This window comes from Gymnoscopelus microlampas (genome assembly GCF_963454915.1).
Source record: "Gymnoscopelus microlampas genome assembly, chromosome: 18".
Lineage (NCBI taxonomy): Eukaryota > Metazoa > Chordata > Actinopteri > Myctophiformes > Myctophidae > Gymnoscopelus > Gymnoscopelus microlampas.
Window position 1 is genome coordinate 21,638,165 of NC_139955.1, and position 13,102 is coordinate 21,651,266.

Consider the following 13,102-nt stretch of genomic DNA (forward strand, 5'->3'; position numbering starts at 1 on the left):
TTGCTTGTAAATATTGGTAGTTGGCGGGTTGCGGTTTTTTTGGCTTTGTTTCTGAAGTGTAGTTGCTTTTTTTTTTTCATGTCAAGGACCCTCAAATTAATAGGTATTTGTCCACCCCCCCATCTGAAAATATTTTGTGCCAAGGACCCGCCCCCATACAAGATTTGTGGATTTAAATTGTTCAAAGACATTCCAATTGTTTTCATATTTCTTCTCAAGATTTGAAAATAGCAGATCTACAAGCTCACAACGGAGACTTGCGAGTAAATATAGCTGATGTATAAAAAGTTTAAAGTGCTCATGTCATGTAGCCTAGCCCTACTACAGTCAGCTCGTTTTCATGTCGACTTTCATGTCTCAAAATCGACTTAAACCTGGTTGCTTGTTTCTCTCACACAATCTGGCAACACTGGCTTCAGCTATTCCGGCCGCGTCTTTCTCTCTCTTTAACAACCCACTTGATACACACTAGGATGCAGGGGGAAGCAGCCGTGGAGTCGTGAGGACGGAGGACATGGTCGCTCGACAAATAATGAATGTTCACAGTTAAACGGAGCCTTTACTGTCCGCATGAAAGAGGTTGTTATTACTTCGTTGAACGTCGGCTGAAATTCCTAGACGGGTGAGAAGAGGCAGCAGCTACTGGGGGAGCATAACGCATAAGAACCGTTAAGCGGCGTTTGACAGGTGCCGTCGCCCGGCTTTGCGTGGAGAGATGCCGCCAGTCCAGAGAACCATGTCGGATCTTCGCTCCCGTGCTGAGGGTGAGTAGAACAGAGTGTGAGAAGGAGAACATGTCAGAAATAATTGTACATAGTCTCAGCTATTGTTGCAAGAAGGCCAGTTCTCTGTGACTACATTAACTTGCTTGCTATAGCTAGCTCCGAGTACCCAGCTAAATGCAATTTGGCATTGATTGAGTGATTGAATACTTTATTAACAGTTTGTAAAAAGGGTACAGATAAATACTAAAGGATGCTCAAAGGATAACCCAAGAAAGCCTATGGCTTGTTTCCATTGGGGTCCGGCCCTGTGTATTCAATTCATAGCCTGTGTATTCAATTCATAGCACCCATAAAGACAAAGAGCAACTTCATATCCCAATCCTGCCCATCAATTAAACCAATGATATTTTTAGACAATATGCTCAGGTAGGCAGGTGGTCAGGCCACTGCCCTCACGTTGAAGCTCTTGTCAGCAGTGACATTTATTGCCACAGGTCTCACACAGTATTGTTGGCCTTGGGATTTGGGAGCAGTCACTTCTTCACAGAGCACTAGTTTTCTATCTCACTATTTGTTTGTGACAGGGACTGGGACCACCATAAGAGAATACGTCTGTTGCTAGATTAGATCTAGTACAGGATTCTACAACTGACAGTATAAAATATACTGTAGGAGCCTAGGAAAGATAGTGAAAGCTATGATATGAATAGTGAAATGATAGTGAAAATAAACTGGACACCCTGGAACCGCCTCAAGGACCCCTGGGGACCACATTTTGAGAACCACTGTGCTAGAGCAATAGGATGCGTCAACATAACATAGCCTAGGTATAGTGGATTGAATAGACATAAACCTTGGTTTCCTAATGACTGTATTACTTGGTGAATTCAGTTGCTTGCATAAATAAACCATGCCAAGTGTATGGCTTATGGGAGGGTGAATTTGCACAGTGCTGAAACTTTAGACATTCATTCAGAAGGATGTATAATGATTTCAATGTCCATTTGCCTGCACACTAAATTGCATCCAAAAAGAGTTGGTTCATTATTGTTTTTATTTATAATATGGGCGCAGCCAAACAAAGTATATTGATCAGAGCTGTGACAGCTGTGTTTAACTGTACTGAATCAAGTTGCTAAATAATCTGCAAAGTGACTTGTTTGTAGTTAATGTAGGCCTGCTTCCATTTATTATTTCCTTATAATTATGCTAATCAGGAATAACTCGTACAGTAACTTGTGAGTATGGGAAAAGTAAATTTCATATTCACAACCCAGGAAATGTAATTTCAATCAAACTGTAAAATATGACAGCCATTGAAATATATTCTACTGTCATGCCAAAAAGTGGCAGTATTTGTAAGTCATTGTTGACAAAAAAAAAGAAGTAAGTTTAAGCAAGTTTCATTTCATGAAACATGAAGCATTGTGTAAGCAGTATTTGTCATCTGCAATAGGTTTTGGCTTTATCTTTTTTGGAGATTACTGTACTGCAGTAATTTTAAATTACTTAATCATATTTGGACCACTGCTAAATGTGTATCGCATTATCGCTGTAATTATGACACTTTATTACCCTCAAGGGTCCATGTATTATGTTGAGCGTATTGTAAATAATTCAGTGCCAGCATAGATTCCATAGAGGACTCTAGGACTGTTGACCGTTGATGTTTCTGCAGTCATAAGACCGAATGCATGAATAATGCAGCAGCTAGTGCTGTCACCCATAGCCCCCTGAGGAACATACCACCTCTTTTCAGTTACAAAGGGCAACATTTTACTTCTCTACTCTTCCTCAGAGCCAATGCCATTCATTTCCATGTCTCGCTATCTGCCTCCGCCCTCAACAACACCCCCACCCTCCCATCTCTGATTAAAGAAAAAAGTGTGTTTTTCTGTGCGAGCAGAGCTTTCAATGTTAGAATCAACATTGATTTGATTCCAATGGTTTGGCACCAGACTATGGGCCTGTCTTGCTCCTACTGTACATCAAGCGTGCCAGCCTCAAAGCTTCTTTTCTCAATGTGTCTAACCCTCCCCTTTCCCCCTGGCTGACTGTCTGGTACAGGTAGCTGCCCTTTTTATCAGCTTGCAGAGCTGATCAGTAAAGAGACGCTGCAACTTGTGGTCACTTTCTCATCACTTTTTCATCATTAGCTGGCCTTGGTAAAAGGCCAGTCAATGAGGGCTCGCCAATGGCTTCCCATGTTCTCTCAGAATATGGCATCTAAACAACAACGTAGCATATGGGATCGAAGCATGCAATGTTTAGAGTAGTCACTACAGATGTGATACTGTGTCCGGCCACTGTATATATCTCTATGGTAGTATATCTCACTCGGCCAGCCAATCAAAGGGCGCTCAGTTTTGCAGAAGCAGCCATCTTGTTTAGCGTTTATGCAGACAGGATCACAGACTGGAAAATATGCTTTTATTAAACGATAGAAGAATACAAAAGTACATTAATAAACACATGTATGGCATAGTGTGTTTGGTCAGAATACTATGCTGGCCATGTTCGATGAAGAAAATGGGTATGGGACGTTTTTGCCGCTGAGCGCCATGACGGTGGAGTGTCCCTCGTTTGTGTTCATGTTTGTGTGAGTGGAAATGCTCGGATCTAAACCCGGACTGAACGGTAAACAGAACCCGGACCAGCTTTTAATATATATATATTTTTGGTAATGTTTTGTAAGAGTCATGAGTTGACTTTTCAAGGGCTTTAGCTTGCTGCAAGCTGATCTATATGACTGTATCATTTCTTGTTTTGCTGAGAATCCCTGCCATCTAGTTTTATTTTTTAATCACCACTGTGTGTCAGGCAGCCTTCCATCTAGAAAGGGCAGGCCTCTGCCAGGCTTACTACCTCTAATCCACTGGTGGCCTGTCCCTCAGCTCTGTGTGAATACACTCCTCATCCTGGCATCTATGTGCCACCCTACTCCTCTGCTCCACTCTGCTTTGGGAATAACCAGCCTACCCACCAGCCCACATGCCCAGTGTTGCCAAAATATCCCATCCAGGGCTCATGGGACATAGGTGAAGTCACCTACTTGTTGATTTTGAATAATGACCAAGTCTTACAGAATTTACTACAAGAGCTCTTCTTTATTATTATAATCTGTGTAAGAGAAAAGCCTTAAGTATTACACAAATTAAAACACGTTTAAGGCTCACATAGATCTTTAAAGGAAGTGCCTATAGTCCTTTAATAGGAACCAGAGTTCCTATTAATAAATGCAATTAAAATATTCTCTTAAAAAAACAAGAATGGCATTTTCGGATGTCTCTTGTTTTCCATCAATGGTTTGCTACAAACAATAATGTTGCAACAAGTTCATGTCTGACTCTCAGCTTGTGCTATATGTGGCACCACAGGTAATGCATTTCTTGCCGTATCGATACAGTAACATCGACATGCATGACGATGTGCCATATTGATATTGTACTGATCACCATGTTTTTTTCCCCCCAACACTTAAATGCACTACCAGTAATAAATAACCTGTAACCTGCAATACATTTATAATGCATTGGGATGCACTATAATGCATTATATTGCATTGGGATGCATTATAATAATAAAATAACAACCTTATTAGAGGATGGTTTTGAATACAGAGAAGTTCAGCTTGTAACTTGGAGTTAGCAACACATTGTTGTTAGCTATACTGTACAGTGTGATTACCTATACTGTAGTACCTACTGTTTAAAAAAAGGCCATGCACCGGTCTACTACTTTATCGCTTTATCGCCCACCCTCCCATTTTCAATATTCCTGTTATTCTAGTCAAACTGAACCTCTCCCCCTCCTCCCCTGTGCAGATTTTCAGCAACACCAGCTAAGCCTCCGTCTGTCTGAATAGTGGTTACAGCTGGGAGGGAGACCACAGGGGGAATAGGCCGCTCCCTTTTGACGGATTCGAGAGCGGCTCGTGTGCCTGGCGGATCACTGGTTCATAATAATGTGGCACAAAAGCATGCCTCTAAATCCCCTGTCTGGGTGCTGGCGGCGTGTCATATCAAGTCCCCTCCACCCTCACAATACTGGTCCCTCCCCTTGCCTCAGCATGGGACATCATCTCCTCTCTATTTTACACTTCACGTCCTGCCTTCCATCACTAAAGCTGCAGCTGGCCTAATATCAATTTCTTCACCTACTCTATTTTCCTCACCTCACTGATTCTCCCTCCGTCTACGAGCCTACGAGAAAAGAAGATCTGGCAGTTCGACAATGTACATGCACATGAACTCGTGCATGCACAAATGTGCTCATATTCGCATTCGTAGGTATACACGTGTACATGCGCACGTATCCATGCATGCATGCTTACACACACACACACACACACACACACACACACACACACACACACACACACACACACACACACACACACACACACACACACACACACACACACACACACACACACACACACACAGCAAAGTGTCAAATAGTTTTTCATGGATTATTTTAATGATTGGTGATCTACATGGTTATTGATCAGACCTATTATTGATTGAGAGGACCTGTCAGCCCATCGCAAGATTATATATATATTTTTTAATCTCTTGCACTATTTGTGATGGTGTATACCTGATATCTTCTTCACCCTTTCATACTATAATTCAAACGCCGCTCCAGAATATGCCTTCTTTATTTTTTCAGGGACATGGAGATGACATTACATTCTCTCCAGATGTTTATTCCAGATAAGGCTGGCCAAGTCAATGAATCACATTTTATTTTCAATTATGATTTTGGCTTCCAATGATTATGAAAACTACATTTTTGAGATAAAACGATTTATTGTGCCACATTCCATTTCGCAATGATGCTCTCATTTTGTCTTGCTATAAATCCAGCTCTCCCCTTTCCTTTATGCTTACGCACCTCCCTAAAAGCCCAAACTCACTCTAAGTTAGACTGTGGCATGTTGAGTTCAGCTTGAGCCAAAATGATGGAAACAGTGCCTTTGGTCAACAAGAAGGATAATTCAGCTTTTTGTAAACACTTTGGTTTCAAGGAGTCTGATGAGGAAGAAGAAATATTGTTCAAGATGTATTAGATTTATTTGAAGAAAGTGGTCTGTGAACAATAAAGGAGCAAAAAAGTCAAAAGTTCCAATAAAAAGTTCAATAAATGCATGATGTTTCCCAAGTCAAGGCATGTTATATAATCATCTCAATATGATTCTTGCCATAATTGAGCAGCCCTAGGTCCTGTTACAGAGTGGCATGCCCATTGTAACTATTAACCACTCTGTGACAGGCCTTTATGGTGGAGCCATGTCATCACTAGCAGACCACAGCGGTGGCATCTCAGGTATTGCCTTAAACTAAAGCCTAGTATCCAGGATAATGGATTTGATCCTATGATCTGCGGGTCAGTTGGAGCTCCTCAGTAATGACCCCCTTTGTTCAGATGGAATCTTATTTACGATCCTGTGGAAAGCAGCATCACAAACATAAGCTCATACAGTGATGAATCACCTCCACATAACAGCTTTGCCAATGAACAGCTAAAAAAACTACTCGGTTCTGATCTCCCGCTGCCGAACACCAAATCATTTGTGAAAGGAGCATTAAAGATTGAAGGAAGAGGCATAAAGAATAGGGGTGTATTTTTGTGGTTGGTGCTCGCCCAGTTACGTATGTATACATCTGAGACATTTAACTGACAGCCTTATTGCTTTCAGTGAGTGTAACCGTAAAATAAAAATAAAATACAATCAGCCACTTGTAAGGGGTTCAGTGGCCAGTGTCACAGCACTCAGACAATTGCTGGATTGTATTGGTGTTGTCTATGAAGATGCGACACGCGTGTGCCAGACGGCGGGACGACACAGCAGTGGCCACTTGCACGTGCCGGGAGACGGTCAGTGCGACCCTGACACGGCACGACTGCAAGGTCAGGCAGTGAGGCGTCGGTCGGCACTCAGTGGGAAGGCAACACCATCAATGGTTAGGAAGATGACACCAGCGTTGCCCTTGGCCAATGCAGTCTCGTGCATTTTATGACCCTCTTCCTGTTCAGACTTGATGTACAACTATGTCACTGTGGCACGGCTGCTCCTTAGCAGGTGCTTATGTCTTAATACTATAGCATGCTCGCAACAGCCATACACCCTATATCCCTTGCTTTTTGCCCTGCCTGTCTATCTGTCTGCCTGTCTCTCTGATTGCTCTCTCTTTCTCTATGTAGCTACCATCAACTCCATAGTTCCTGCAGTAAACCTGGTTGTTGATTAAAATAGTGGATACACCGTTTTAATCAAGGTGGGCGCACCCTTAATCAACACAGTGGCAGAGGGGTTAAAAGAAAGAGACTGTGTGTGTGTGTGTGTGTGTGTGTGTGTGTGTGTATGGCATTGTGTATGTGTAATGTGATCTGATGTGTGCGTTTAAGCTAACCACTGACACATCACATCAGGTCATTCGGCAGCTATTTTCCACTAGCGTGCATTATTGTTATACGGGTTCTGCTATCACTCAAACTTTCAATGTTTGTTCATTCATTAATTTTTAGATCAGGGATCATTAGATGTGAATTGAGTTGATGAATTCTTGATTGCTATATTTTTCTGGTCTACAGCCAAGTGTGAGATATCGACATAGAGCTTTGGAAACTTACCTAGCAGCACAGATCACGCATGACTTAACAAAACAAAATATATAAGTATAGTCTATGAATGAGGTTTGAATATTTGTACAAGCGTATCTGTATGTGCCTTGAGGGTTTAATTTGAACAATTGGAGTGCTTTGGAAGTGAAGTGCTGCCTGACTAATGTTAAGTGCTGATATGATGGTTATCAACACAAGCAGTACTGAGATACAGATTTAGGTTATGTGTATATAGGGCAAGATCCAGTACATTTATCTTGCTTAAGTTTTGAAAATGTAAAAGAAAGGCGAAAAATGTTTTACAGTGCACCACTTTACAGAAGCCAGTAGCTGGTGCTGGGTAAAATGGACAGCCTTCTAAATAAATTACATTGCCCGTACATGCCTTAATTGTTTTGTCTGTGTGGTACACTGATGACATTGTTTTGGGGTTAGTGTATGAAAAGGCACAGGGCAATGGGGGAAAGGCTATGATAAAGGAGAGACGGTCCACTCCTGCAAACTTTAGATGTCAATCTTAGCCAATCAGGATGGAATATGAAAAATCAAACGGATCCGTCTTGATCACATGACTATAGAGATCATGTACCGATATGCGTGAAATTTGGATAAAATCGGAAGGGGCAATATATATATATATTTTTACATAAGTCTGCCTCCTGGTGGTGCTATAAAAGGCAGATGTGAAAAATGCAGGGCAAAGGTTTTTCCTTACAAAGTTTTGCACAGATTCGTGCAGTTATAGGTAAAAACACAAATCTGCCTGTTATAGCGCCACCATGTGGCTGATTTGAAAATTTTGAAGTGGCATTTCTACCTAGACCTAGATGTGTGTGCAAAATTACACGGAAATTTCACGGTGTGTTCATGATTTGAGGCATTTTGTTCAAAACGAAGCACTCTTATCAGGATGGAATATGAAAAATCTTAAAGACCAGTTTCGTTTAATGACTAAAGAGATACTGTGTACTGATTTGTGTGGTGTTTGGACAAAAAAATCAGACACAATCTGTTGGAGTACTGTCGGCCTCCTGGTGGCGCTATAACAGGCCCATGTGAAAAATTGGGGCAGAGGTTCTGCTCTGGCATCCACAGAGAGTGTGCACAGTTTTTCTGCGATGGGGCCAACGGCGCCGAAGATTAGCTGTTCACAGGCGGAAGGACGGACACTCGGACGAACGGACAGACGGACAGGGTGCAAAACTAAAAATAGTCTTTGCCATGCCTTTCGGCCTGGCGGAGACAACTACAGCTGCCCCATCGTTGCTGTGACAAGTGCTAGTTACACCACTGCGATACGACAAGTACCACCAGTGGTCCGCGGACCACCGGTTGAAAACCCCTGATCTAGTATGTTTCTCTCATGTCTCGTCCCATTTTAGGGTTGTGTGATACTCATGGATAGATATTACCTGATGTGCTTGCTGAAATATCTATCTGGCTTGAACGAATCAATGCAGGGATATGTCATTGGTTACATCTTAGCTATTATACTAAATGACACAATGGGCGTAGTGGAATAGGAATTTGTTGTATTGATTTGAAACTAAGGGTAGAAGGTCCTAGGACTTGACATTGATCTGTCTGTGGAACAAAAATGTTGCCCGGCCCCTAATGAGGGTCACAGCATCTCGTGCTCACAAATGACCAAGATCATGCATGGTGCTGGAGAACAAATTGCAATTGATGGAAAGATAGCATACTTCTTTAGCCTTGGGTGGTTCATGCGGTTAGGAGTCAGGACAATCTCTTCGTGAGGTGGGCTTGGGGTGTTGGTATATAAACTGGAACAGCTTAACATTTCCTGTTGTAGAACCAAACCTTTAGACATTTTAGTCCATTTTCTCATGCGTCGGTCAATCTTTTAGGTAAAAGTATTTTCACAGTGACTCCGCTGCTCCTCCCATTCATCTCTACCACTCAAACAGAGAGCGTCTCCTTCCCAAACCCCAATGGTTCTAATCAGCCCCCCGCCCACAGGAGTAGCCCAATTCACTCACAACTTGCTACAAAAATCGCTCATGAAAAACTATATAATCTCCTACATTCCATTTTCCACCTTCACATCTGTCTCCTTCTCTAATAATCATAAAGTGCTATATATTTCATCTCGCACTTTACTTCCGGATGGTTCGTTTTGCACCTTCTTTGCCACATCCGTCACGGGACAGAAACAAGCCCTGCCGTGCTCTATGGAAAACAGCCCAAAAGCGCGCCCAAATGAGCCCAAAATCGCTTACACACAAAGCAGACCTGGCACCCCATTTCAACGTCACAGCAACATGCAGCCAATCAGCGTCGACGGCAACGCAGCCTACGCCAATCATGTGTGAGAGATCTACAAGCTATGGGGCAGAGACGCCGTGTGCCATGCACCGTATCTTAGCAACAACGAAAGCGCTCACTCTCATTGGTCGTGTCACGCTAAGAGCAGTTCCCAGACAATGGCATCTCAGAGAGCTTGCTGTATAGTGTTTATATATCTATGGCTGTAGCCATCTGAGACGAGTCAGTCGCAGCGACGACGGACAGGGCGCTGTGATAGTTGGCATGTAGCTAACGCTAACGTGGTTGTCATGCCTGCAGCGGCTGTGCTATCACTTTGTCAACAATGCGCGTTCGTGCGGTAACTGTTATTATTGCTGCTCCGATAGTCCATTGTACATGGTGTATGTTGTGTGTGTCTTCTGGTGTAGCTCCACAGCAACTCCACTAACTAACGTAATGGCAGGACCGCCCCGTGCAACGCACGTTTAGGCTGCATTATGGTCATGTAGTAATTTCAGGTCATTTCGGTCCGATTAGGCCAGTGGCTACCCCCCCCCCCCGCCCCCAATTACTCATATTTGAACTGGGGACCCCCCCAAATTTGTTTGACTCCGTTCCACAAGTCAATATTGTGAAAATAGCATATCTACAAGCTCACAACGCCTCACGTTGAGAGGCGTTGTAAGCTTGTAGATCGGCTATTTTCAACATGTTTGCCTCTTTCTTAAATTATTTGTACATATTATAATCTTATATTATCTGGCCAATGTTTTATAGTATAGTTTGTTGACTACTTTTGTTGCAGCAATGGTCTTTTCCTTTACTTTAGCTTTTTTATTGTCTCCGCCAGGCCGAAAGGGATGGCGCGAGAGTATGTTTCACCCCCTGTCCGTCCGACGGTCTGTGGATAGCTAATCTCCCGCATCGTTGCCTTGATCGCAGCGCAACTGTGCACACACACTCCCTGGATGCCTATTCAGAACCTCTGCCCCATTTCTTTCACATGGCCCTGTTATAGTGCCACCAGGAGGCCGCTTTTTGCAAAACACATTTTCTCACAGTACTGCTACATATTTTGTCCTAACATCACGCAAATCGATACACAGTATCTCTATAGTCATTAAAAAATACACGGTCTTTCAGATTTTTCATTTTCCATCCTGATTGACTAAAAATGCCTTCCAAAGTTTCCAGGACTGCTCCGTTTTGACCAAAATGCCTCAAATTATGAACACAGCATGCACTTTCCGTGCAACTTTGCACCCACATTCCCACTATGCCGAGCAAGAAATTCCACTTGAGATTTTTCTAATCAGCCTCATGGTGGCGCTATAACAGTCCGATTTGTGTTTTCACCTATACCTGCACCAATCTGTGTCAAACTTTGTATGTGCACTCTCTAGAGGTCAAGGAAAAACCTTTCCCCTGCATTTCTCACATCTACCTTTTATAGCTCCACCAGGAGGCAGCCTTATGTACAACATATTTCTTTACATTACTCCTTCCGATTTTATCTACATTTCACGCAAATCGGTACACATGATCTCTATAGTCATGTGATCACGACGGATCTGTTTAATCTTTCATATTCCATCCCGATTGGCTAAGATTCACATCTAAAGTTTGCACAAAATGCCACAAATCATGAATGCAGCGTCCGATTGTGGTCAACTTTGCACGCACATTCACACTATGTTGAGGAACAAGTGCTACCATTTTAACATTGGCCTGTGGGGGGTCCCCACCGACTCTACCTGGCCCTTAGGTGGGCCCCACCTAGGCAATTCTATGTGGGGCCGAGGTGGGTCTTAACTGCGATGCCCATGCGGGCTAGAAGTCGCTTCTACCTGGCCCTTAGGTGGGCCCCAACTAGCCACGTTTATGTGGGACCAAGGCGGGTCCTAACTGGCTTTGCCCATGCAGGCTTTAACTGGGTTCTACCTGGGCCCTAGGTGTACCCTAACCAACCAGCGTGCAGTGCCCATCGCTCCAAATGTTGTGACGTCAGGGCTCTCAATACTGCACATTGGTGGAGGAGGAGGGCCCGCACACATCGCTGAACCAATGGTAGCCCACGGATGTTTTCTCTGGAGATTTAAAATCTGCCCCTCTATGCCACATATCATCCGCGCTACAGGGTCTTCACTGACCGAGCCACGGCCCCACTGGCCCTCATGACGCTATGCCACTTATATGCGCTGCCACGTGGCCGCGGGCGCTACGTGGGCGTGGCGGCGGGCTAGACGCGAGGCCCTGCGTAGCAGGGCCGAGCTTCTAGTTTGTTCAATTGGCGTGGGCCCTTGCGGAGCTGTTTGCCCGTGCCCTGCGCCTATTGAATCAACAGCGTGGGAGCCTGGCTGTGGCCATGCCACGTGTATCTTCCTCTACAGTTTTATTGACCGACCCATGAGTCTCTTGGCTTCATTAGAGCTCGCTCAATACCACCACAGTTAGATTAGGGCGCTGCCTGCCCGGGCCTATCACTGGGAGGCCAGAGAGCTCCTCTATCATTTTGATTAGCCTCAAGCTGACCATGAGCGTTTATAAGAAAGTAGCATACATTGGTATGCCTAGTCATGCAGGCACCTGGAGTGAATGGTTGCAGTGTAATCACATTCATAGTAACAACTGTTTACTTGAAACAATGGGACTGTAAAAATCTGTCGTGCTGTAGTGTAGACATCCTCTATGATGGCTTAATTTGAACTCCAGCATCAATAACCAGAACGACCCCCGTATTAGAAACAGCCTAACTATGATATTGTTTGGTGCTGTCACCCTGAGCTTTGAAACAATCAATATGCTGTTATAGTTATAATTGTGTGCTAATAGTCCTGCCCCATTTTACTGTGACCATTTATTAAGGATCAAGAAACGTAGATGTAGTAATTTTGAGTCGGGTCAGTAGGCCTAGATAGCTGCCGTTTCTCCATAATGTTGTATGTTTGTTTCATGACATTTCTATTACTAGTCCAATCACAATTACATAGCCATCCAATGGGCTTCATAAGATTTAAGTGAAAAATAAAATTGAATCATTTTGATCTCAGGATCCACATGGGAACCGCGTTGCTCCAATGTGGCTTCCTGTGACATCAGTCATCTACAAGTTGCCTGATTAGTGCCCCGGCCATTGACTTCCATTAAACAATTAAAACATAATATGAAAGAGCATTAGTGGAGGTGCTTATGTGGCCAGCGGTTTGAGAGATGCCTACAGACACACAGACACATACAGACATGCTTCGAGGCGGCTCACCTCTGAGGAGCCACACGGTAAAAAAGTATAATACAGGTCTGTAGTTCGGAATTAACCCAATTTACAATTTAGGGTTAGAGTTGCAAGATCAAGTAAACGATATGAACCCTAGTCAACAAACAACAGGGTAAATGGTCACGTACGTAAGTAGAGTGCAAAGTAAAACTAATTACTAGTGCTACAAAGTAATTAGGATACTCCTGACTATCCAGGTCAAGACAGG

The 13,102-nt window shown here is 43.4% G+C and overlaps 1 protein-coding gene across 4 annotated transcripts in view; it reads left to right on the top strand.

Annotated features, from left to right (window-relative positions):
• The first annotated feature begins 443 nt into the window (after positions 1-443).
• The window catches only part of atp8a1 (ATPase phospholipid transporting 8A1), a 153,645-nt gene continuing 140,986 nt past the window's right edge, over positions 444-13,102 (top strand). For all 4 annotated transcript variants that reach the window (XM_084042015.1, XM_084042014.1, XM_084042016.1 and 1 more), the window contains exon 1: positions 444-764. In XM_084042015.1, coding sequence (XP_083898141.1) covers positions 716-764 — 49 coding nt within the window. In that variant the 5' untranslated portion in view covers positions 444-715. The remainder of the gene's footprint in view (positions 765-13,102) is intronic.